General features: G+C 45.7%; 2 protein-coding genes across 3 annotated transcripts in view; one reads left to right on the top strand and one right to left on the bottom strand.

Annotated features, from left to right (window-relative positions):
- The window catches only part of G3BP1 (G3BP stress granule assembly factor 1), a 1,009,408-nt gene that overhangs the window by 898,100 nt on the left and 84,561 nt on the right, over nt 1-26,747 (bottom strand). Inside the window, exon 18 of the transcript XR_013827805.1 lies at nt 21,969-22,067. The gene's annotated coding sequence lies outside the window, so the exon portion shown is untranslated. The remainder of the gene's footprint in view (nt 1-21,968; nt 22,068-26,747) is intronic.
- The window catches only part of GLRA1 (glycine receptor alpha 1), an 82,466-nt gene that overhangs the window by 22,929 nt on the left and 32,790 nt on the right, over nt 1-26,747 (top strand). For both annotated transcript variants that reach the window (XM_079918414.1, XM_079918413.1), the window contains exons 2-3: nt 10,355-10,482; nt 16,224-16,291. In XM_079918414.1, coding sequence (XP_079774540.1) covers nt 10,355-10,482; nt 16,224-16,291 — 196 coding nt within the window. The remainder of the gene's footprint in view (nt 1-10,354; nt 10,483-16,223; nt 16,292-26,747) is intronic.

Here is a 26,747-nt window from a genome sequence, read left to right as displayed (position 1 = left end):
GACACCCGCAGTTGATAAAGGCAGGTGGTATTTTAAAGATGGGTGAACTGAGACAGAGAAAAATAAAATGAAAGACAAGTTGACTACAGAGAAATTCTGAGTGACAATTTAATAAATAGTCAAGAAGGGTTTATCCATCCCCTTCCCGTCTCTTGGAACTGGCCAAACAGTCAAGCAGAAGATGCCCCAGACCCTGGTCATGTTAGGTCTCTGCCATCTGAGACTCTGAGAAGGTCTCTTAACCTTTCGGTTGGTCCTCAATGTCATCACCTGTACATGGAGATGCTGTCATGGGGGTGGCATGGGGATCAAATGAATTGGAAGCGCCAAGTAAACCGAAAGTGTTATTTGTGTGAAAGGGATCACGCTTTCACACAAATAACATATTGTTCTCAATCCATAATTTCCAATTCCCAGAGCTCCACGAGTTCTCACTCATAGTTCCAAAGAATCATACAAACATTTCTATTATAAACAAGAGCAGCTCCTCAGAGGGACTCTGCAAACCTCCATCATTTGGGAGAGTCAACAGAGTAGTGTGGGCTTTAGAGACCAGCAGACTGTTGGGCTCTGACACTTATAAGCTATACGACCTCAGCTAAATTTCCGAAAATGCAAGCATCAGTTTCCCCATCCACAAAAAGGAGGTAATGCTGTCATCATCATAGGATTGTTGAGAAGATTAAATACAGTAACATATGTAAAGAACCCAGCACATAGTAAGTACTTAGTGAGTAGTAGCTATTACTATCATTAGCTAATATCACATCTTTATCTATTTTTATCATATTACTATTTCTCCTCAATATTAACACTCCTGGGTCTCTGCAACAAAATGACCATTACCTGCTGATCAATGCAATATTTTTTCCCAAAACTTTTTGTCTAGAGTCCCTGAGCTCCATTCTCTGCAAAGACATACTTTTCCAGGGAGATTTATCTGATTAAAAAGAAAACTGCATTGAAGGTAATGAGAGCCATTTGCTCTCCTGTCCGACTTGTGGGATGCACGCTGATTCCCCAAGGCCTGATAAGAGCTTAGACTCAGGCAGAGCAAGTCCCATAGGCCTGTCCTTCAGCACTCAAGCCTCTGAAGAATCCCCCCCGCCAGCCCCGAATTCCTCTCATTGTAACTCATCTGGGAGGCTACTTGATGCCCACAGCCCTAAGCCAAGAATTCTTTAACCATGGAACCAGATTGCAGAATGACACTGAAGGTCAGAGGCACAGGAAAACTTCCCTAAGTGAGATACACAGGGACAGTCAGGGCAAAGTGCGATGGCTGTTGCAGAATTATAATTAGTGACCTAAGGGAGGAGAGATGCACAGACATAGGCCTGACCTTGGACGCTGATCCGAGTCATTCTGTGGGAGGGCCGTAGATGCTCCTAAAAGAAAATGGGACGGTTTCTTCTATTTTCTTGCCTTGGATTTTCCCAGAGGACATCAGGGTTTTCCCCAGGGACTGATTAAAGCTATCAGGGCCAGAGTTCAGGGCTTTTTGACTCCAGTCAAATCACATCATTGATCCCAAGTACCCGCACAGCTAAATTCCACTTCCTCTGAAGTGACAGGTGTATAATCATCCATTGAACAAGTATTTACTGAGCCCTGACCATGTGCCAGGCTCTGTACTTCATGAAAACCACACGGAAGAAGCTTGCCTGAGTCATGCTCTCGGGGTCTTGTCTACATAACACATGATTGCCCCAATTTGGGGGAAAGGAAGGTTAGAGAGCTGAAGGTTGAGCTTGCACCAGAAAACACCAAGGGCTGCCATGATTCCAGCCTTGAAACATGCACAGGGGGTAAGAAGAAGGGAAGTGAGAAAAGAGAAACATCGACATAGTTTAAGCAAATGCAGTGTGGTACGCCAGAGTTACACAATCAAGCCACATGTTCCTTAAGGCTTAATTTGCTTATCTGTAAAATGGAGACAGACATCCCTACCTCTCAGGTTGTTGAAAGGATAAACTGTGATAAAATATGTAATGTTGTCTTTTGCCACTGGACAAGAAAAATTAAAATGAAGCTTTCTGAAAATAAAATGAGATGCTGTGAGTGGTAGACACTCCCTCTCCAGAACACACTTGATTATCTACAGGAAACTCTACCCTAGATAGACTGGGTTTAAAGAGCTATGATGCTCTAGGAGGACCAGGGCTGGGGTGAAGCAAGTGAGGCACCCAGGGCACAAAGTTTAAGGAGGCGCTCACTCTCAGGTCTCCGCAGGTGCAGGGCTGGAATGTACACAACCCTGAGAGTGAGCGCCTCCTTAAATTTTGCCAGGAGCCTCATTCGTCTCACCCTAGTTCGTGGGGATACTTTTTTTTTTTTCAGCAATAGTTTTTTGTTTTGTTTTTTAACATCTTTATTGGGGTATAATTGCTTTACAATGGTGTATTAGTTTCTGCTTTATAACAAAGTGAATCAGTTATACATATACATATGTTCCCATATCTCTTCCCTCTTGTGTCTCCCTCCCTCCCACCCTCCCTATCCCACCCCTCTAGGTGGTCACAAAGCACCGAGCTGATCTCCCTGTGCTATGTGGCTGCTTCCCACTAGCTATCTACCTTACGTTTGGTAGTGTATATATGTCTATGCCTCTCTGTTTGTGGAGGGAAGGCTATGGAGAAGAACACTCTGGAGACAACGATAAGGAATACGAGACATTCCTAGAGAATCAGACTTCCCTAGGGACAGGGGAAGAACAAGATGGAATCTCAAGGTTCCTTTCAGCTCCAAAGATCCAAGATTTTATCTTACTGCAGAGAGAATCATGTTCAAATACTTGTGCTTCTTACCCAGATAACGGTTCCTTAAAAGAGGCAGATACAGCTGTAGGAGGTGGGACAGGAAGGGAGAAGGGTGTCTTGTTTCATAAGGCCTTGGGGAGAAGTGGGCTCAGGGCATGCCAACTGTGACATTCTGCTCCCAGGGGTGCTTAGCAGATCATGAAGTGAGACTAATAAAATGTCAAGCACTCCCAGGCCAGCCTAAGCCCCTTACTGCAATCAAATAAAATCAGAATGGCACAGCTGGCCAGGGGAAGCCAGCTGTTGACCTGAGGATGCAACCCAGGCAAAGCTGACGGTGACCAGCAAGGCCCAAGCCCCCGGTGTCAGAGCCATGGACAGGAAACTGGTTCAGCCCATAAGGCCAGAGAGTGCCAGCGTCACCCAGCCCCACTCCTTCCCAGGAGTCTAGGACACCCAGCCCTCCCACCATCTCTCCATTCCTTTACAAGGACAGCCTACAGGCAGAAGAAAGCTTTCTCCCCCAAAATACACAACGTGGACATTGACAAATGTCAGGTCTTTCCAAAAGTGCACAGGGGCAAAAATTCATAAAACTCAGAAAAATTCTGATTCCTGTCCCCACCGGCCCCCAAATACTACCTTCCTCCTCTGAAGCACTATGGCACTCCAATTATGTCCCTAGGCTAGGTGGCAACCTCTTATAATTGTTTATACGTGCCTAGCCTAGTCTATCTGCTGAACTATAAACAACAAGAGGACAAAAGCTATTCATCAACAAATGATCATTGGGAATTCCCTGGCGGTCCAGGGGTTAGGACTCCGTGCTCTCACTGCTGAGGGCCTGGGTTCAGTCCCTGGTCGGGGAACTAAAATGCCACAAGCCTCACTGCACGGCCAAGAAAAAAAGAAGACTTGATCATTGATTGCTACTACCTGTCAGGCACTGAATGAGACAGACACAAACCCGGTCCACATAGAGGGCCTCGTCTGTGGGCAGTGACACATTGATCTGCCTCTCCTCCACAGTGCCTTATTCAGATAGTGGGTGTGTAATAAATTTAAAGGATGAGAGGACTGTAGAGCAAGAGGAGCCCTGGAGATCAGAGGAGCCCCCCACTCCACAATCTAGGCCCTTGACAGAGCCTGATAATCCATCCTGCGACCCTTCCCAGCTGGGTCAGGCCCCAGAACCCAGCTCTGAGCAATCATTCAAAGGAAAACTGTTTACCATGCCTGATCTGATCCAACACTTCCATTTCACAGATGAAGAAACTGGGAACCATCTGAGAAAAGAAAAAGAATTAGCCCATGACCAGAGAGGAAGTTAGATACAGAGCCGAGACTATATCCCCGTTTCCCAGCCCAAACTTCATGTTTTTCCCTCTATTCCACAGTGAAATTGTGTCTTAAGTAGATGCTCATGGAAGAAGAGACCTTCAAACAACATCCAACTAGTTGACTTGGTACAATACTTTCTGCACGGAATAAAAACCAGCTCATTATATTACCTCCCTGCCAAGGCAAAGGGGATGTTCTGGCCCAAGTCAGAGGACATACTGCCTGGAAACCAAGTTGGACACCCACCATTTGGAGGTGTCTTTGGAGAGTGCATTTCCCAAGCTTGGCCAGGCCACAAGTCAATTTAACCAGAGAACAGCTGAGAAATCCAGATGGATTATTCTTCCTGTAAAGGCACTGAGGAGGCACAATCTTCATTAACTTTCAGACGCACCGTAAGGACATAGAACAGGGGGTCAAACGCTGGCTACTCCCAACCTTGCAGACTCAGTGTTCCATCCTCATCTCTCATCTTTGCCCTTTTTCTCTCTCTCCTTCACTCCCCCTTCACTTCCTCACACGCACACTAAACTTCTCCTAATTCTCCAAGTCCTCACTCACCTCTAGACTTTATACATGCTGTTCCTTCTACTCAAAACACTCTCCATACCCAACCTTCATACTTTACTGTAAAAGCCACTTTCGCCACAAAGCTTCTTGGAGACCACCCCACTCCCGCCAAGTGCAGTTGGGTGCCCGTCCTCTGTGCTCACAGACTTCCTCGGTTATAGTACTGGCCACACCTCAGACACCTCCACTTGCCTCTTCCTCTCTCCTTCCTACCTCCCTTCTCTTCTCACTCTGCACCTCCGACTCCCTCCCCCAGCCCTATGCACCCCTCCCTTGGCTATCCTCAGCCTCGGAGTCCCTCTTCTGCCCCTCACTTCGTCCTTCCTCCCTTGTTCCCACCCCTGACCTCCTGACTTCTCTGCCCATGGTGAACTCGGGTGCGTGGTGTCATGAAGGGTCTAACTGAAACTGTTTCTCCCTAGCCTCACTGCCAACCCCAGCTCATTTGAAATTCAGATTGACAGCTGCATATTGATTCCCTATTTCCAAACGATGCTGCAACTAGAGAATGAGAATCTGAGCATTGATCTGGCCGGTCTTCCAGCAAATCCCTGAGAAATGAGCTGTTCCACTGGAGAGAAATGTGGAGACTGCATGGAGAGGAAGCAAGACACGAACACAATCATACTCCCCCAAAGGGGTCCAGACAAATTCAGGTCCCAAGACCAGATGCATAAAGAAGAAAAAAAACAAGAAGAGGGAATATTAACGGTTACTAGAAGGATGGTTTAGAGCCAGAAGGACTCTTAGAGATTATTCTAATCCCCTCATTTCATAGCTTGGGAAACTGAAAGCTGGAAAGGGAAGTGATTCACCAAAGGTCTCGAAGCTCCCCCTCATCTTTGTCACCTTGCCTCCAGTGCCACTGTGGAACCGGCCCCTGGACTCTTCCACAGTCTCTGTCATTAGGAGTGAAAGCTGATGGTCCTTTAAGTGCCAAAGTCTCCTAGTGTGACAAATGCCCCCACTAAAAGGCGACAGACAGTTCAAGGCTCTGTCCAGTCAGTGCAGCCATCCCCATAAGCCCTCTCAGCGAGGGACAGAATGCTTGGTCCCGGGAGACCTTACGGTCCTTCTGAAAATGACTAGTAATCAAATCTGTCTAAGCCAAGTCTGATTCACCACATGACATTTCAGTAATCCCTGAAACAACTTGCATCATTTCCAAATACTTTTATAGGGTCAGCAAATCCTAACAATCACGTGTTTCATTTCTCGGACTCATTCCCAGCTTCCGTGTCCAGTACCTTACTGTCTATAAGCAAAGTCTTCAGCTCACCAGAGGCAGTTGCTCCAAATGTGCACAAAGGGCCCCTGGATGCATATTTTCTCTGCACAAAGGCGCAAAGCATAGATTTACTTGAGAGGGCCCTGGAAATAATTCTGTGCAAAATGTGCTGTCTAAATATAGCCAGAAATGTACAATGACCATCAAGTGGAAAGGCATGGCTATTTTGACATTCAAATGGAGAATTTATCTGAAAAAGAATTAGAGAAATTTTGGACTAGGGCAGTAAGGGATGGGGGGATGATTTTAGGTCGTTCAACACATAATAACGTAGAATGATTATTTCAGTCCTTCTCATTATCTCGGGAAGAAAAGTCTCAGTTACGTGTTACTATGCTCTAACACCTTTCTTACACTAGCTGATCTTCCTCTGGAACTGAGGGGAGGCCTCGGGTTCGGGACTTCAGCCAGCAACAGTATATAACTAGGATTTTTAAACACTTCTCTTTCTGTTTGGTTTTCACTGTACTCACTGTTATGGCTGTCCTCTATTATGGCAAGTAATACTGGTTTTTCGTTTGTGAAGAGTGAAGTAAGTTTCTTTTTTTTTTTTTAAAGAAGTGAGACAATTCAATGAAAACTTTTAAGTGACTAACAGTAGAAGTGGTACAGAAACAGGGTGAAAATTGTGAACATGATGATATCCAAGAAACCACTGGTCCACGTTACATGGGAGAGGCTAGACTAGAGAATCTCAAAATTTCCAAGAATTCTGCTGTGAATCACCTGACAAAACACAGGACCGTTCGACAAGTCACAACTACTTCTTCCCCATTTTTAAATGTGGGAAAATTAGAGTTGTGTATGTCGGGATTGCCGGCAGTCGGAAACGTGTTTTGATTTTCTTGGATAACAACACGACGAGCTTCACAAACAAGTAGTAATAATAGCTACTATCATGATCTATACCCTTCACAGGTTATAAAAGTTTTTTCCTATACATTGTAGCATTTGGATGAGGCAGGACATGAAAATTTGAGTTCTAATCCTTTTATTAGAGTGCTGTGTGACCTGAGGCCAGTTATTTAACCTCTCGGAGTCTCCATTCCCACCAATTCAGCTCCCCATGCAAGGGTTGTTAAAGAGGCAATGGCCAGGTGACCAGACTGTAAACACCTTGCTGCAGATGTGTGAGCTAGAATAACCAGATGACGCTTCAGATTTGTGGAGTATTCAGATATTAAATGGCATATTTTGCTAATAGCAAATGGCAGCAGATAATTTGGGGTGAATTCATTCTCTCACTGTACTGCCTAATGGGATTCAGGCTTATTAAAGAGGCCTAAGGGCCAGAGATGGCTGTGCTGTAGTAATTGCTGGGAGGGAGTACCACGTCCCCAAATCTTACTATCTGAGAGGAGGGGATAAGAGAGAACAGGAGCTTATGAAAGCTTCATAACTGCCACTCCTAGAGTGGTTTGAGAAGTGAATCATAGCAGCAGCAAAGTCATGAATCACGAGTTGCGTGCCTGTGGTCCCCTTTGCCACACCAGAGCCACATAGCAGCCATGGGTGTGGTGCTGAAAGGAGAAAAGGCTGGGACTGTGGTACCAACTGTGGGCCATGGAAGGCATCTGGCAGGACTTCCCCATCATGTGGGGACTATGGTGCAGCTGAGAGCAGCAGTGAGACCAGAAGAACCTCCAGCCTGAATCTCAACTGCTACACACACACACACACACACACGCACACACACACACACGGCGAACCATCCTTGGTGTTTTTTACCTGTGCTATCTCAGTTACTACTTGTGCAAAACTTCTTTGACATATCAGGCAACCAAAGTTCAGAGAGGCTAGGTAATTTTCGCATGGTCACACAGCTAGTAAATGACTGAGACAGGATTGATTCCAAATCACCTGTTCTTTCCACTCTTTTTGAAGTATTCTCCATTACATGTGACAGTACGTTTCAGTAACACAAACATAATATCCCCACCGCATACATACAGCCATGAAAGCATTTGACACTTTCACACGCTATACCCCATGTCCACATACATGCCACATGTACACACAAAAATGCCCACACTAAACACCACGTTTAACAACATATTTTGACAGGAACACAGGTCTTCACATTTTTGCGTATCTGAATCTCTGTAACACAATCCACTGTACATCCACAGATGCCCCCATGCATGCTCTAGTCCCCACACACATTCATACACATCCATCCATTTATTCACATAACGTGCATACACATCACACCTAGAAACCTACCCACATCACACAAACTCACAAATATCCATATTCACACCTACAGAAACAGGATAATGCATTTGTCCCTCATTCTGTTCATCAAAACGAGCCCTTCAGGATATAAATAAGGAACGTTCAGATTACTAAGCATGAGTGTCTAAATCATCCTGGAATACCTCTGAACCTTCAGAGGAATAACAGATTATTTCACTATTTTTCATTAGTGGGTATAATGGTCTAATTATTTTAAAATTGTTAGTCCATGTATGTATATATATGAATACTTCTACTAACCAGCACATTTGATTAATTAAAGTAGCCTATCATTCATTCGTTCATTCACTGTGCAATCACTGAGCACGTTATGTGGGAGACACACTGTGGTAGACACAGTAGGAGATTAAATAAACAAACAATAAATACAACCACCACGATTGCTGGTCTTGGAACACAAACACAAGTAACTACCTGACAAGGTAGCATGGCCATAACATGTGCAAGACAGGAAAGGCCCCCGTGAGTGAGGGGACGCGAGAGGAGAGGGGACACAGAGACTAGACAGCTCTGAAGCGTCTAGTCCTAGAGAATGGGAAGATGACGTCGGTGCCACCTGGGCATCTGTGGTCTGGAGAAACAAGTTTGGGACGGAAGCTGCGGCATTTGGTTTGGAATGAACTTGAGGCCTGGCAGGACATCGAGATAGACACGCGCGCCCCCCCCCCCCGCCCCCAGGCGTTTGCAAATGAAGAAAGGGGGCTTAAGGGAGAGGCCAGGGTGGAGAGAGAGATTTGAGAGCCACCCATTAGAGGGGATCACTTAAACAGTTACAACTCTGAGATCAGAAAAGGAACCGAGGCAAAGAACAAGACAGGCAGTACAAACCCTTGAGGGACACGACGTCCTGCTTGGCTAGGTGACAGAAGCTCTCATTTTATGCGACACACACAGGCATCTCTATACATGCACTTCCTCCAACGCACCAGCCCTACAGCACGCACAGCGGGGCTGCACTAGCTTCCAGCTATCTCCTGGGTATAATTTCAAGACAGGGAAGCTCAGTTGCCCAAAGCAACTGAGAAATAATTGATCCTCAACCCTTAAGCTTCCAGTCTTGACGGTTCTAAGAATCTGTATGCCTCTGAGAGTGTGGCAGGGGAAGGGCCGCTGTTCTTAGATATCAATAATTCTTACTGTGGCACAACTGAAGACCTATAACTACTTTGTTGGGGGGGGGGGGTGACAGAAACAACGTGTAGCATCCCCGGCAGTCGGATTTCAAATCCCCCAACTCTTGATACACTGAGGCTAGCTGCCACTGATTGACTCTGGGACCTATGTCAGTTCCTTTACTAGCTGTGCCTCAGTTTTCCCAGCTGAGCATTTTTTTTTTTTTTTTTTTTGCTGTACGCTGGCCTCTCAGTGTTGTGGCCTCTCCCGTTGCGGAGCACAGGCTCCGGACGCGCAGGCTCAGCGGCCATGGCTGACAGACGCAGCCGCTCCGCGGCATGTGGGATCTTCCCGGGCCAGGGCATGAACCCCTGTCCCCTGCATCGGCAGGCGGACTCTCAACCACTGCGCCACCAGGGAAGCCCCCAGCTGAGCAATTTTGAAAGTATATGAGATAGTCCCATAAGTACAGGATCTAGACTTGCTGCAGGTTCTGAGAAGACCCGAGGTAAAGACGCCTGATTCAATTTGTGTTCCCAAATGCATTTGACTTTGGCATCTTTTTTTAGAAAATCAGTAACTGATTCTGAAGAGAAACTTTGGGGAAAGGCTGGACTATTTGATCTCTAACATTCTTTCTGGCTGCACTGTTGCACGGACCTATGAAAGTACAGGCACCCAAAGCACAGGGCTGGACCTAGTGGGAGGTTAACCCTTCAATCTCCTCTCCCAGGGAAACCAGCAGCCAACTGTGATTGCCCTAAACCTTAGAGATACAGCCTTAAAAGAGTCAGCAGCTTCTCAGCATCAATCAGACACTCGGCTGCCTGCCAGGACCCCACGCTGGCTAATACTTAGGCTGGGTAAACAAGGTAGCGTGGGCCTTACCTCATTAAGGACTCCTATCACCTATTTCTCTAGTGGCTCTTATGGCTGGGTAAGCGACAGGGGCTGAGCAAGACTGGGATCTGATCACAGCGTGAGAAAGGGCCGTCATTAACCCTCTGCTTTCTCTCTCCTTTCTTAGCCTTGCTGCTTCTAAGGAGGCTGAAGCGGCCCGTTCCGCACCCAAGTCTATGTCACCCTCGGATTTCCTGGATAAGCTAATGGGGAGGACCTCTGGATACGATGCCAGGATCAGGCCCAATTTTAAAGGTAGATAAACTTGCCTTTCAGAGCCCCAGGGGTCTGCTTTCCTAGATTGTGGCAGCGAGCCGCATGGAATTGTATGCAGATGATATATACAGGGTATGCATTCCATGACTCTTTCCTCTACCCGAGGCAGATACTGTTCGTCAATTCTCCAAGACCAAACAAAGGCTCGGAGAGTCCAACTCAACAGTATCTCTGGTTACCAGAGTCAGTACGTGAATTAAACCTACTTGCTAGCTCCGGTATAATGGACAAGAGATTAAGGTGGGATGTGGAAAAATGGGTTCAAGTTTTGCTTCGGGCACAAAATTACTCTCTGAGCTTAGATAAGCCTCTTGCTTTTGCTGGGCCTCACAGTCTCCTCTCCGCAGGCATGGAGTTGGCTGTCTCTGTGGTTTTTAAACTATGCTTCATGGAGTTCTGAGGCTTTTACCCTGTGTCCCAAAAGGGAGAAACAGAGGACGGGATGAGCAAGCCCACCCTTGCTTCTCCCCCAAGCAGCTGCACTTTCATTCGTCTTACATGAGAAGCTTCCAACTACCATCCATCCACTGAAAGCTTCCCCTGGATTAACAAATAATTTTGGAACTCTCTTGCCCAATCACAGTCTCAATTTCAAATGCCTAATAAGGAGATAGGGAGAGACTATGGAGAAATAGAGGAGCAGTCCCCTCGAAAGTGGGCGGCCCCTCCTTAGCCCCAGCGAGTAGTTAACCTACAGGAATGTGGGTCCCATGTTGCCAGACCATCCAAAAGTCCAACGAGAGCCAGAAATCAAGATTTACGTGAAACTTCTTGGATCCTAAAACATGTAAATTCAAACAAAACACGTTTGGGAGCCAGATATGCCCTGTGGGGTAGCCAATTTACAAACCATAACTGAAGCAATTTGGGAAGTTTCTTTCAGCTCACAATCCTACGAGATCTTAATGTCTTACATCAAGAGCGGACCAGTTCCCTTTGTCCACTGATGCCTTAGGAGGCTCTAACCATCTCTAACTGCTGGGCAGGTTTTCTGCAGGCACAGTCTTAAGGACCTCCTTGGGAGTCTGCGACTCTGACCTTCCTCCTAGCACCCCTGCAAAAATCTTATTTCAAAGACCCACAGCCAACCTCCTAATCAATTCTTGATTCCAGATGCCCTTCCTCACTGTTCCTTTTGGCTCAAGTCCAAGACCAAACAAGGGATGTGACAGCTGGTAACAGCTTCCTAATATCTGCTCACTCTGTCCCCCACCCTGTAAGTCCCCTTCTCAAAGCGCTCTGCAAACAGAAAACAGTCTGGGAAATGCAGTGAGGTTTGTTTGGGGGCCCACCTCCCACCCCTGTTTACCTCAAGGTGCCTTGCTCCTAAGGCCGTTATCCTCCAGGATCGTTAGCATAAACTTTCTTCCCTCAAGGGCAGATAAGTCAGCACCCAAGCCCTTCACCAGGGTCACAATCTCAAACACCCCCAACACCCAGAGGGGCCCGGCAGATATGGTACATGATTGAAGTGGGTTGGGGATAAGCAGAGAAAACCAGAAAGCACAGGCTCCTCTAAGGGCTGCCGCTTCTCAGCTCCTGCCCAGAGCTGCCAGGTAGGAATGCAGGCCCTGGGCAGCGGACCTTCCAAGATAAGACTTAAGTCGGGGGGTTTATGTGAAATCTTCTAAGTTCGCAGCTAAATCACATCTTTGAAACACCATTGGCCAAATCAAACACACCAGAGAACTGACCACCAGGTTGCATCTGCAGCAGTTTTCAGGAATTCCATCCCAGTCCGCCCCCTGGTGGGCTCTCTTGGAACTCCAGCCTGAGTAGAAGTGCCTTGGTCTTCTGCTCGTTTGCGGAACGTGGGTGCATCCAGGGTTCATGTGTTAGTGATCCTTTGTGCATACCACTGTATTTGGCACAAAGAAGGCCCTCAATAAGTCTGTCATGAATGAATGAATGAACGAATGACCCCACAAATATGCTAAGTAGAGCTGTTAAGTGACTTCCCCAAGTCACACTGCCAAGGCCGGGGAATTTAACCCAGCTAGCTGCTCTGACTCAATTCTCTAATACTACTGATTTATTTATTTGCTTATTTCCTGATTCGTTTATTTATTTACTTACTTACTTAGCAGTGAACATGTTTAAGAAATAAAATTTCACCCAGACTATAAGACCATTGAATCGGGGCCCTTCCCCTCCTCGCTTTGAAAACCTTATTCCAAGCACTTGGGCCCAAAATATACAGGACTAGATAATCTCTTAGTCCTCTCGCAACCCTGCACTATCTCTAACCCCTACAATCCCCTCGACGATGTGGGCTTTGAGCAACAAGTGCAGCTTCTTGGAACCTCACCCCAGGAGGTAGGGAGCAAGCTTTCTCTACTCTCCCTATGGTGAGGGCTGAGACACTGGTTGCAGGGGACCCCTGCCCCTGAGCCCCATGGCCTCTTTCATGCTTCCACCCAGGCACACATGAGATTCCCAAAAGCCCCCCGCAAACTACAGAGCTCCTGAAAAGGCCAGGCCAAGTAGGCCCCGTGACCCCGACACAACAGGAAGAGAGGCCTGCCTGCTTTGAAAACTCCACAGCGTGATTAATCACACAGCAGGTTCCTTCAAGCACCGGAAATTGCCTGCTCCTGACTCTCTAGATAGAAGGAGGGGATATGGGGATATATGTGTACGTATAAGTGATTCACTTTGTTATACAGCAGAAACTAACACACCATTGTAAAGCAATTATACTCCAATAAAGATGTTTAAAAAAAAAGAAAAATCAAAGCTAATGCATAGAAGGCACGATGAGCAAAATATCAAAATGTTCAATAAAGATGAGATCCAACCCTGAAAAAAGAAAAAAAAAAAGATAGGGGGGACGGGGAGAGCAGCCTCCGTCTGCAGAACATAGTGGCAATGCAACTCGTAATACTGAAGTAAAGAGCTCGAAAATTGGATTCTAACCCTCCCACTACTTCCCTGATATCTGTGACCCAGAGTAAATCACTTGACATATCTGGGCCTCTGTCTCTGCATCTGTACAATGGTCCAGTAGGACCAGGCCCCGTCAGCTTCGGTATTGTGTATCTTCACTAAGACTTTGCATGTCACAATGGCTCCCAGGATCAGGGGCACAGCACAATGCAAACATATACACAAAAGCAAAGTTAAACTTTAATATTTAATGAAATATATACATTATGCTGCTGCCAAAGGCAGCCAGATTGTAATTTTCTTGAGGATAATTTAATTTCAGATTTATTTCAATGAACCACAGCTCCCCATGGGATCATTTTTGGCTGGCGTCCTCTCGCACACATAAATCAGGATCTAATTTATATGGGAGTCACAGCACCAGACACTTGCAGGGCCTGGGTGGGAACTCTGTGCACGTCATTTCAAGGCAAAGGCAGTAACTTTTTGGGGCATCTTAATGGTATGAAGCTAAATGAAAAGAAAAACCTGGATCTGAGTCTAAATGAGGGGAAGAAAACCCTAGTGGGCCTTTGTTTGGGTGAAAGTGACCAAGGAGGCAGATTCCCGCTCAGCATAAGGACGAAGTTTTTAGCAAGCAGAGCCATCCAACTATGGAAAGGGCTGCTCGAGACGAAATGAGTTCCCCACTGCTGGAGGTGATCAAGTGCTAAGTCTTGCATGGGTAGCAGCGGTTCCTAAACCTGGCTCTGCGTGAGGATCACCCAAGTCACTTGTTAAACAAATAAACTCTGGGCTAATCCTCACAGGTTTGGGTTCACTGGGTCTGGGGCTGGGCCCAGGAATCTGTAGTTTAACAAGTTTCCCAGATGATGCTACGGCAGACAATCCTGTCTGCACCTCAGTTTCGGAAGCAATAGATTAAGTGACTTTTAAGAGACCTTCCAAAGCACCGAGTGACCACCTAGAGGGGTGGGATAGGGAGGGTGGGAGGGAGGGTGATGCAAGAGGGAAGAGATATGGGGATATATGTATAACTGATTCACTTTGTTATAAAGCAGAAACTAACACACCATTGTAAAGTAATTATACTCCAATAAAGATGTTTAAAAAAAAAAAAAAGAAAAAGAGAGAGACCTTCCAGCCCTGAAATTCTATACAGTAACATCATAATTCAAATGGGTAGCTTCCATAAGGGAATTGCAACCCCATGGAGCTGAGAATGACTGCCCATATCAAGATCTACTCTACCAAATTGATGGGGAAATTGCAACCCAGAAAAGGGAAGGGGCGTGTCTCAGGGCAAAGAGCCAGGGAGAGCTTGGGGCTATGTCTAAAACCCAGGAATCCTGGCAATCCCTTGGAAGGAAAACCTGGATTCTCACAGCAGGATTGAGTCCCTTCCTATACACCAGGATTTCCGAAAAGAAGGAAGTCTTGGCTGAGTTTGGGTGAAATGCTTGGGCTACTTTTTCAAGAGGGACAGAGAGAAGTGGGTATCAGAAAACTTGGGTTTGAGTCCTGGCTCCACCACTTGCTGGGTAAATAAGCCCAGGTGAGTTACTAAAACTCTCTGTGCTCTACTTACGAAGCTGGGACAGTAACTTTGCCCTGCCAACCTCAGGACCTCATGGGGATCAACAAGAAAGTGGACCTGAAAAAATTCACAAATGGCATGTCACAATCTTCAAGTGAAGGATTATGACCTATTATCCAAGTCCTCCCACCTTCAAGGTCAGCTCAAGGTCATCACCTTCATGAGGTCTTCCCTAATGCCTCACTCTTCAGAACCTCTCTCACACCTGGACTCCTACTGCTTCTATGACCCTTACCAACGTTCTCACATCCCTCCCTGGTTATTTTATGCCGGCCCTCTTCTCAGCACATGTGGAAGCCCAGTGCTTAAAATCCTGGATTCTGCCACTCTGTGACCTTGAGCATGCCCCTTCCTTTCTCTGAACCTCTTTCAAAAAGTATAGCCATTAAGACCACTAGCTTTGGAATTAGATCAATCTGAGCTCAAGCTTGACCATTTACTAGCTGTGTAGCCGTGGGCAAATAACCTCTCTGTGCCTCTGTTTCCTCATCTGTAAAATGGAGGGAATAACCATGTCTTCTCATGGAGTTGTTGAGAGGATAGAATGAGATAATGTTAGTAATACTCTCAGCACAACAGCAAAACCTGCTCAGTAAATGGTAGCTGCTGTAATTAATAGTATAAAATGAAGAGACTGGGCTTCAATTGGACAGAGGTCCCTCTAGCAATGAGATTCCAAAGAGCACATATTCCTCCACTTCCTTCCTGCCCTTGCAGTAGTATTCAAAAAGCTTGCCTGGAAAGTATTTAACAAAGACTTATGGACTTCCTTTGAGGTTCCCTCTGGATACCACAGCTGGTAATTCCCATCAGTGCCCTTTCAGACAATCATTCTTGGTTCATAAGTTCAAGGCAAAGAACTTGCTGTTCCTTGCGATTCCCAAGATGGCCTCCAAATGTTGTAGCTGTAACCTTGCAGCCGCAAATTAGAAGGCAGCCAATGGGGTTTGGGGAAGGGATTTCAACCATATGGCAGGATGATGAATTATCCTGTTAATGAAAGTACATCCCGGCTCAGCCTCTGGTGTTCTATACCTGGTGCTCACTTGGGGACCAGGGAATCTGGCATAGCAATGTGGCTGGGAGTCCCCGCTGCTCAGGGGTGGGGTGTAGGTCAAGCAAGGGTCTCCTCCACCAAGGGGGATCCATCCCTGAAGTCAAAATCCCACAAACTGGTCCTATCCTGGGGATTTCTTCTTGGCCTTGGAACTAAGCAGGAATCTCTCTTGATTGGCAGGGCCCCCGGTGAACGTGAGCTGCAACATTTTCATCAACAGCTTCGGTTCCATTGCTGAGACAACTATGGTGAGTGAGTCAAAACACAAGCTGCTATTTCCTGCTCGGGATATCTCTCTCCCTGAAATATCTACCCTCTGCGCTGGTCTTCCCCAAGGAGGTGGAAAATCTGGTGTTTTTTCACGTCTTCAGTGGTATACTATGGGATTTGGACATTTTTACTGTCCTAGTCAATGTTTTGGGGAAAGACATACATCTGAAAATGGCCAAAGAGCTAGCTGGGCTAGCACATGCTAAACACTCAGGATTACAAAAGCAAAATTCTATCAACAGGTGAAAGTTTTAGATTAAAGCAAATGTAAAGACCTGCTTTTAAGTTTAAAATTCAACTGTGCAATAGCAGAAGACTGGTTACAGAAGCTAAAATGGGTATATTGATTCTTCTCTCTACTTTTGTATGTATTTTTAAATTCCCATAGTAAAAAGTTTAAAGTAAATCAGTTATTCTACAAAAAAAGACTAGAAGGAAAAATACCAAAATGTTAACAGCAATTATCCCTGGATCGTAGACTTATGCATGATTTCATATCCTTCAGTATTTCTATGTTTTTCTCATCTCTACAAAGAGTAAATCTTACATTAGTGATTATAACTAAATGTAATGCTACTTTCAATTTTTTTTTCTCAATCCTTGAAAACAAAAAATCAATTATAGTTGTTTTGAAGGGAGCAATCTAGCTTGTGAGAAAATAATTAAGGCAGTTTCAATCATCTCTTTATGAGCAGAGGCAGAAGCAGCCAGTCGATCACCAAGCCTGTAGATGTTCCTGCCTTGAAATCCTCTAAACCACCCATTCCCCTATGTCCGCCTGACCCTGGTCCAGCTCAGGCTTCCATGGTGCCTGGCCCACGTTACTGCAAAGCGTCCCAAGACTGGCATCTTGCCCGCCTCCAATCCATTCTTCCTCACACCATGGTCTTTCTAAGATACAAACCTAACTACGCCAGTCCCCTGCATTAACGCCTCCCTGTGGAACCCCCTCCCCGTCAGCATTAAGCTTAGAAGGCCCCTCTGATTCTGCGCAGCTGCATCTCTTCCCTCCTGCTTCCCATTCTGGATAAATGGAATTGTCCGGCGTTCTCCACATGGGCCGTGCTCGCCCTCTGGTTTTCAGCCTTCTCTTGACGCTGCTGAGGCCTCTGCCCAGAGCACCCGCTCCAGCCTCCTTTCCACTGCCAGCCTCCAGGGTCCCTTAACTCTCCGCTTAGAATGACCTCTGCAAGGGGACATATAGTTTTCAAGGGCAGGAGCCCTCTGTGTCCCCCTTTGCCTGGCAAAGCAATAAAGCTATTCTTTAAAAAAAAAAAAAAAGGAATGACCTCCACAGGAAGGCTTCACACTCTAACACGTGTGTACACGTGTGTGAGCTCATGTGTGCGCTTGACCTAAGCCTGTGATGGGTCCCTTCTACCCATTCTTGTGACACGTGCTACAATTCCCATAACAGCACTGACCATCTGCACCTACACTCTCACAGTCTGCTCGTGTGTCCCTCCTCTCACTATAATGTCAGTTCTCTGGGGGACAGAATCTTGTCTCATTTCCTGTGGTAACCTCGGCAGCTGGCACAGTGATCTAATAACAGGTCTCAGTCATTGTCTAAAACAAATAAGCCAAATCAGATATACTGTCTATTGATTCAAACCATTATTTGGTCCTAAACATTTATGGAGATTAGATCTAACTTTCTAGTCCCAAACTGGCAAAAATCACTGAGCTCCGTATGTCATGGGCCAAATGGTCCAAAATCTATGCTCCTGCAGAGAGGTCTGTCTTAATATGGTCAAGAGACCCTGCCCACATCCAAAGGAAAAGCGATCAATTCCCTAAAACTCATAGGCCTTTTATCTCCATATGGAGATGGTCCCACCTGTCGACTAGGAACCAGCATGGCTGCTTTTCACTGGGCCTCCAGGTTCGAAAGCCAAGTCTTTCCACTCTGTCAATGGATATCTTATTAGAGCTTCTAGTGAACTTCTCTGCTTTTCTTCTTCTCCCTCCCAAATCAGAAGTGCATTGACATCTACATTATTCATAGGCCCTGTGCAGTGAGTGTTGCCACTTCCTCTCTTCTTCTGAAATGGTAAAGAGTCATCAAACTAAGTCACGGGCCACCCGTTTATGTTAAGAACTTGGTTATCTGAGGACAGGTGTACATATCTGCACTCCAAGGCCACCCCCACCTGTTTCCCTGTAATTGTCACACAGAGATCTATTTCCTTGTTACAGATTACTACAGGCGTCGTGGTTTGCCCTTATTTTGTGTGGTGGTTAAAAGCCGAGACTCTGAAGTGACGTAGACCTGGGTTCACTCACTATATGTAAGAAGCTGATTTGGTTCGTATCTTTAAGCCTCAGCTTCGTTGTATGTAAAATCCCAGGGGTGATTAACATCATACTACTTCACCAAGTTGTTTTTTTTTTTTTACCTCCTCAAGTTATTATGGATGGAGATTATGTGCAGGGAAGTGTTTATCACAGTAAATGCTTTGTTAAGTGCTCTAAATGTTTTCGATGATGATGATGATGGTGGCGATGATGGAGGCTCTGGGCACTGAAGCCCCAAAGCCACCACTGATTAGCTGTGTGATCCTGAGCAATTCCTAGACTTCTCTGAGCCTTACCCCTCTCTGGTATCTCTTGTCTACCTTTCCAGACTTCATTCCTGCTGCATGCTGCTTTCTACAGACAGTACAGCAGTAAGGACACAGTCTTCCATGCCCAGACAAAATCTGAGGCTCAGCTCTGTGGCTTTGGACAAGGTAGCCTAAGTTAGCCTCCTCATCTGCAGAGCAGGGGACCAATAGCAGCCACCTTGTGACCTGCTGTGAGGATTAGGAGATAAGGCACAGAAGTGCTAAGTGCAGGGTCCGACACACAGTACACACACAATGCATGTCAGTTATTATCATGAAATGCCACTAGTAAGTTTCAACACATTTTCACACTCATTCTCTCACTTGATCCCTTCACCAAATACTTACTGTAATGACCACTCTACAAAGCAGACATGGCAGACACACTATTCCCCAATTTACAGCAGAGGAAACCGAGATTTGGTGACATCACGTCCCAGAACTAGTTATTGACCGGGCAGGGATTAAGATCCAATCCTTGTAACTGCCAGAACGTTGAAGAGCACAGACGGGGGAAACTGAGGGACCCCAGGCCCACAAAGCACACTTAAGCAACAACCTAAGCGTTATCAAATGTGGAAATCCAACCTCAAATCATGGTAGGCTCAGCATGCCTCAGGAGAAAATAGTAAGTAATGAAAATGGAGATAACCAACAAGGGGAGCACAGAGAGATGGCCCCCTGGAGTGGAGATCAATAATGTTTAGACAGGGCTTCCCTGGTGGCGCAGTGGTTGAGAGTCCGCCTGCCAATGCAGGGGACACGGGTTCGTGCCCCGGTCCGGGAAGATCCCACGTGCCGCGGAGCGGCTGGGTCCGTGAGCCATGGCCACTGAGCCTGCACGTCCAGAGCCTGTGCTCCGCAATGGGAGAGGCCACAACAGTGAGAGGGCCGCGTACCGCAAAACAAAAACAAGAACAAAATCAAAAAAATATAGTAACAAGGGCAACAACCACACATTAAATGCTACTGTGTGCCAAGCAGTATGCAGAGCACTTCCACATGTTTCATCTCATGTAGACCTCACAACAACCCCCATGAGGCAGGACATGTTATCCCCATTTTACAGATAAGTAAACTGAGGCTCAGGTTAGGTCACTTGCATAAGGACATGTGGCTAATCAGTAGCAGAAGTGGGAATTGAATTCAGATCTATATCACCCCAAACCCCACGTTCTCCTGAGCCAAATATAAACATTTAATTTCCGGATGTTTGGGATTACCCAGCCCTTGCTTGTTTCTTTTCATCATAAAGAAGTTAGAGCTAAAGGGGAACTTCATTGAACAGACATGCCCAGGCCCCCAGACTTTCATCCCAGGGCTCTGCCTCACCAACCACACAAAGAGCTGGTCGTGCACCCTGGGTCCACGGTAATATGGACATAGTCCCAATGTCAGAAACTTTCCAGGCTGTGTCTGTTCTCTAAGGGCAACAGGAGTGCAGAGCCACTCTGTAAACAGCTGGAGTCCCCAGGCCTGACTGTCTGCCTCTCAGAGCCTGGCTTTATTCACCAGAGCTGAGAGCAGAGAAGGCAGCCAGCAAAGCAACAGGGTTCTCTATCCGTTCCTGACGAGGGGAGGGCTGAGTCTGGCTGGCCTTCATCTGACCTTTCCAGCGACTCTCTTTGAGTCTATGCAGTGAGATGAAGGTAGAAGCAGGGACAGGAATGGACGAGGGAGAAGAGGGAAGGGAGTCCTGGCCTAGAGCAGCAACTTTGGGCACTCTACAAGAGAAAGATCTGGAGCTAGGACCTAGAGGGAACCATCCAGCTTGTCTTGACACGTGTGCTTACGAGTGCCCCTAAGTGTGTGCTCTGCAGCATCTATACGTCATGGAGCATGTGTGTGCATGTGTATATTGTGGGACCATGTGTTTGTGCAAATGTACACATTGGCCTCTGTATATGTGTACGCTAGTTTGAACAGATTTAGACAGGTAACCTCAGAGAGAGATGTATCTGACCACGTACAGGTATGAACATAAGTATGTGTACTTCTGTGGTTATAAATGCACATGTGAATGTGTGTAGTGAGGATGTGCATGTATCTGCGTATATACGTAGGACTACGTGAAAGTGCTTAAGAGTGAAAATGCATGAAGGGTATTATTTTCACATAGGTAACTGTGTAAGGATATTTGTGAAGCACATACTTAAGTATGTAGCAGCATCTGAGCCAGCAATATGTCTGTATGCATGTGCATGTGAATGTGCGTAAATACAAGAACACGTGAATAAGTGAAAGAATATTTAATGTGTAACAGTCTATGTGTACGAGTATGTCGATACATGTGTTCAGGTGTACGTGTGAGTGTGCACACGTGGGGACATGCAGACAGCTGGAATTCATGTGGAACTAAATGTCAGCAGATGTGAAAGAGAGACAGTGTGTGCATGTGTGTGTGAGTATCTGTGTGTGTGGGTCTTGACGTCCTTTGGGCATGAATCTCAGCATTTCCATTATGAGGACGTGTGCTCCAGCCTCTCTTGCCAAGGGCTGGGCTAGCCTGGCACAGAGACAGGCACACTGTGGCCAGGACCCCTGACGATTGGCAATGGCCTATGCAACTACCGTCCACACGTTTGGCCTTATTTGTCAATATTAGGGGGGCAATAGACAGAGCCCTGAACCAGGAAACAACAGAGCAAGGTTTGAGCTCTAGCTCTGCCACAGTTTAATACCACTGAGACTCAGCTCCCCCTTGGCACCTGGCTCTAAGAATGGTGTGTAGGAATACACAAGAAGTGGGTATGAGAGCCCTTCATGAATGCTACAGAAATGTAAAGGATTACTAACTATTGAACCAGTCAGCCAAGGACTCCAACACATAAGCCTAAGGAAATGTCTTTCTAGTTGTTTTTTTCCTTCTGTTCCTTATTTATTCATTTATTGTTTCCACCTCCGTTTTTAAGGTCCTATACTGTACGTGCTGAACAGGCTGTAAGGATATAGATCCGTTTTACTCATATTAGGCTAGGCTTTCCTGCAGCAACAAACAACCCCTGAAATCCCAGTGTCTTAGAACAGCAAAGACCGATGTATCACTCACCTAAAGTCTGCTACAGATCTGGGGGACGCTCCAGGACTACTGTCCTCCACGTCGTGGCTGAGCCTTGCATTTCCACATCAACAGGCGATTTCACATTTGCTGTGAGAGGAAGAAGGCACTAAGGGGTGGCACACCGGCAAGTAAGTGCTTTCCACCCAGAAGTGACATATAGCACTTCTGCTCACATTTCACTACCCAAAGGAAGCCACATGGCCCCACCTGAAGAAAAGTAAAATCCTCCCATGGCCCCAGAAGTAAACAGGAGCCAGGCAGGTCTCTGCTTTCAAGGAGTCTATTGGAGAAGGTGGACAAGGAAATCAAAGAGAATACCGCAATATGATGAGTGAGATTACAGAGGTATGCACAGGAAGCCATGGAACACAGAGAATAAGTAAGTCAGAAAGAGGGAAAAAAATGGTTCTGAAGAACCTAGGAGCAGGACAGGAATAAAGACGCAGATGTAGAGAATGGACTTGAGGACACGGGGAGGGGGAAGGGTAAGCTGTGAGAAAGTGAGAGAGTGGCATGGACATATATACACTACCAAATGTAAAACAGATAGCTAGTGGGAAGCAGCCGCATAGCACAGGGAGATCAGCTCAGTGCTTTGTGACCACCTAGATGGGTGGGATAGGGAGGGTGGGAGGGAGACGCAAGAGGGAGGGGATATGGGGATATATGTATACGTATAGCTGATTCACTTTGTTATACAGCAGAAACAAGCACACCATTGTAAAGCAATTATACTCCAATAGAGATGTTTAAAATAAATAAATAAATAAAATAAAACCTTCCAGGAGAGAATGGCATTGTAGAATGACCCAGAGAGGAGAGGGGTTTTAAAAGCTGGTGTGTGTTCAACAGCAGTAAAAGAGGAGACAAGTCAAGTAAGAAAAGAAAATCTCATCCAATGGGTTTGGCAATGGAGGATGGGGGAGGGGAGCATGTATGAAATTAGAGAATGCGATTCAGGGGCACGACGAAAGCACAAGACAAAAGGAAGTGAAGACAGTAGGAAGATAATTCTTTCAAAAAGCTCTGCTATAAAGGGAAGGTGAGGTGGTGGTGGCGTCATTTGTCATTTACTGAGCACTGTTCTAAAAACTAGGCATCCGTGGTTAGCAAAGCATGGGGATCATTTCACATAACACAACAATCCCATTTTACAGATGAGGAAAGTGAAGCTCAGAGAGGCTTAATTCACCCAAGCTTTTCCAGCCAATAAACACCATCACCAGTTATTATCCCCAGGCTGCCTGAATCCTGGTGCCCTGCTCTTGGCCTAGGCCACCTGCTGAGTGTGGGGCAAGAGGAGAGGCTGCAGAGCCAAGGGGATGTCAGGGTCGTGGGAGGACATGACTTCATCCTGGTCTCCTGCACTCTGGTTTGGCTAACAAGTAGGATCTGTGCAATTCTATCAGAACTGGTATTGAGAGAAGCCGTTGGCTGTCCATCCCTGTGGATATTTGCAAGTGAGACCCCAGGATCTACGAAAACAGCTACCATGCGAGGAGGTTAAATGCCCCCTATGTCCAACCATAAAAGTTAACACATTGTTTAGGAAGCAGTCACTTCTGAATGCCAGCCTACTTCTGGGATCAATTGACTAAATCGAATCAACTGATTGAATGAATTGGAATCAGTTGATTGAATGAACTGATTTTTGAATCATAGAAGATAAAACTTAAATCCATCTACTTCTTTCCAACTCTACTGCTGTCAACTCTGGTTCAACTTGGCACCATCTCTATCCTGCTTGACTGAAACAGCCTCCTAACCGGCCTCCCCGCCTCCCTTCCTCCCCTTCTCTACCACTTCCCATAGTGCCTTTTAAACCCTAAATCACATCACAGCATTCCCCTGCTTCAAATCCTGCAACACCTGCTTAATCCTTTTACTACGCTCAGCTCCTTCTGCCCAGAAAAATCTTTGCATGAATGGTTCCTTCTCATCCTTCAGGTCTCAGCTCAGATATTTCTTCAGAAGGTCCTTCCCTGACTCCCTATCTAAAAATGTCCCCCCTTCCGGTCACTGTCGCATCATGTTCTATTATCTTCAGAGTAATACCTAAAAAGTAAAAGTTTGCTTGTTAGTTTGTTGTTTTGTTTGCTTTTTTATTGAGAGTGGGGACCCTGTCTTTCTCAATCATCCCTGTATTTCCAGTGCCCAGTACTTTGCCTGGACCATAGGAGCTCAATCAATATTTGTAGAGAGAATTAACATTGGAGGTTCTCCAGTTTGAACCCCCATCTCTTGTCAGAACCTCTGCCACAAATGTTGTAGTTTCTGCTTGCATACCTCCAGTGATGGGAACCCCTGCACCCCGCCAGGCAGCCCACTTCATCTTGGGACACCTCTGACATCTCCATTTGCTCATGGCTTTCATTCTGATCCTGGGGCCACAGAGAACCAATCTCTGCACCTGACAGCCCTTCCAATAACTGAGGTCAGTCCTCTCGCTCCCTGGCCATGCCTGGCTCCCTTGGCCATTCTCCCCAGTTCTCAGTCCCTTTCCCATCTAGGGTGCTCTCCGAGTACAGCCAGCATGTCAATTTCCACCTTGAGCTGAAAGGCCAAGCAATGAACCCAGACCCTCAGGAGTGCTTAGAGCAGAGCGCACCAGGGCCATGCTCATCCTTACTCTGGGTTAGTGGGCTTCAAAGCATTGTTTTTAACAGCAGCCCACCACCACAGTCCTTTTTTTTTTTTTTTTTTTTGCGGTACGTGGGTCTCTCTCTCACCGCTGTGGCCTCTCCCGTTGCGGAGCACAGGCTCCGGACGCACAGGCTCAGCGGCCATGGCTCACGGGCCCAGCCGCTCCGCGGCATGTGGAATCTTCCCGGACCGGGGCACGAACCCACGTCCCCTGCATCGGCAGGCAGACTCTCAACCACTGCGCCACCAGGAAAGCCCCACAGTCCATTTTTAAGGTGAATCTTATGCAGCACTTTAACAGACTGATTTTTGAAAATGGGCTGTTCTGGAGGAAGTGGAACAGAAGCCAGAAATCTCAATGCCTTGGCCTTTTCCTCAATCGGCCCCCGCAAGGTAGCTCTGGGGACCTCTTCAGAACCCTAAAATCATTTCTACACACACTACCTCAAAGACATTTCAGTTTAGGGACTTCCCTGGCAATCCAGTGGTTAAGAATCTGAGCTTCCACTGCCGAGGGCATGGGTTCGATCCCTGGTCAGGGAACTAGGTGCAGCCAAAAAAAAAAAAAAAAAAGACATTTCAGTTTAGGTAACAAGTCAGTGTTGACTGACACTATGCTTATGGACAGCAAAACTCTGGAACATTTTTTTAAAGTATATGAGCAACAGATGAAAACAAGTTTTGTAGTAAATCCAGTAAAAAAGAGAAGAGAGAGAGAAACAGGAATGCCCCTGCTTTGCACTCTCCCCCGTCCCATCTGAGTTAACCACTGCAGAAAACACTTTAGTGTATGTCTTACTGGTCTTCTTTCCTTGAATGTGTCGATACATCCCTTCGTTATTACACATCTTTGTCTAAATAGGATTGTGCAATACAATTTGCTTTTTTTCACTTCACCATGTCTTGGAATCTTTCCACATCACTACATACAGGTCTACCTCATTCTTAACGTTCTACACACCCTCAAATTTGGAAACATAACAATGGTTTATTATTATTACATTCAGTATGTGACAAAATGATTTTAATCAGTGTTTCCAGATTTACGGCCCACCTGTAAAATTCCACGCTCTGGACATAACATCACTTCATGGTATTTAACCACTTGTCTCCTGATGGGCCTGTAGGTTCATGCAGCTTTCACTATTACAAACAAGGGCCACAATGAATAGTCTTGCACATGACTCTTGCATGCTTCCTTAGGATATATTACAGAAGTGGAATTACTTTATCAAAGGACCTGCACTATTTTGGCAAATATTATTGCCCAACTTGCTCCCAAAGAAGCTTCAATAATTGTTCCCACAACAGTGTTTTTATCCTTGCCAACTCAAGATATTATCAAGCTTTTAAATTTTACCAAATGGGATTTTTTAAATGGTACTTCACTGTCATTTTTAATTTTCACTCCAGATTCCTAGTGGATTTGAGTATCTTTGCTTTTTTTCTTTCTTTTTTTGCATAATGGGCATTTTGAATAATATAAGTTTCTTCTTTTACATATACCTCCATAATCCATTTGGAGTTTAGTTTGCTGTAAAGTATTTGGTGATGGTTTAACTCTATTTTTCTCTGATTAAATAGTAATTTTCCAGCATTATTCTTAAGTAGCCATTATTTCTCCATTGATCAGAAATGCTACCTTTCTCAGAAACTAAATATATATATATACACACACACACACACACACATACATATATCTTTTTCTAGTCTCAGTTTATTGTCCATTGCTCTATTATCTGTTTCCACTCTATTTTAATTACTATGGTTTAACACTGTATTTCTATATCTGGTAGAGAAAGTCCTCTGTTGTTCTTCTTTAATAAGGTTTTCTTGTCATTTCCAGTCCATTTTCTCTTCCATACAAACTGTAGAATCAGCTTGTTGATGCCTATAAAAATTGCCTCAGATTTTGATTGAGGTTGCATTGAATTTATAGATTCACTTGTAGAGAACTGACATCTTAACAATATTATATAAATGTGGTATGTCTCTCCATTTATATAGGTATTCCTTTATGCCTTTCAGTAAAGCTTTAGAAGCATTTCGTTGTGTGTGTATGTGTGTGTGTATATATATAAATATATATATATATATATATACACACACACACACACACACACA

The sequence above is a fragment of the Stenella coeruleoalba genome, assembly GCF_951394435.1.
Source record: "Stenella coeruleoalba genome assembly, chromosome: 3".
NCBI classification, from domain to species: Eukaryota; Metazoa; Chordata; class Mammalia; order Artiodactyla; family Delphinidae; genus Stenella; species Stenella coeruleoalba.
This window is presented reverse-complemented; position numbering and strand designations above follow the sequence as displayed.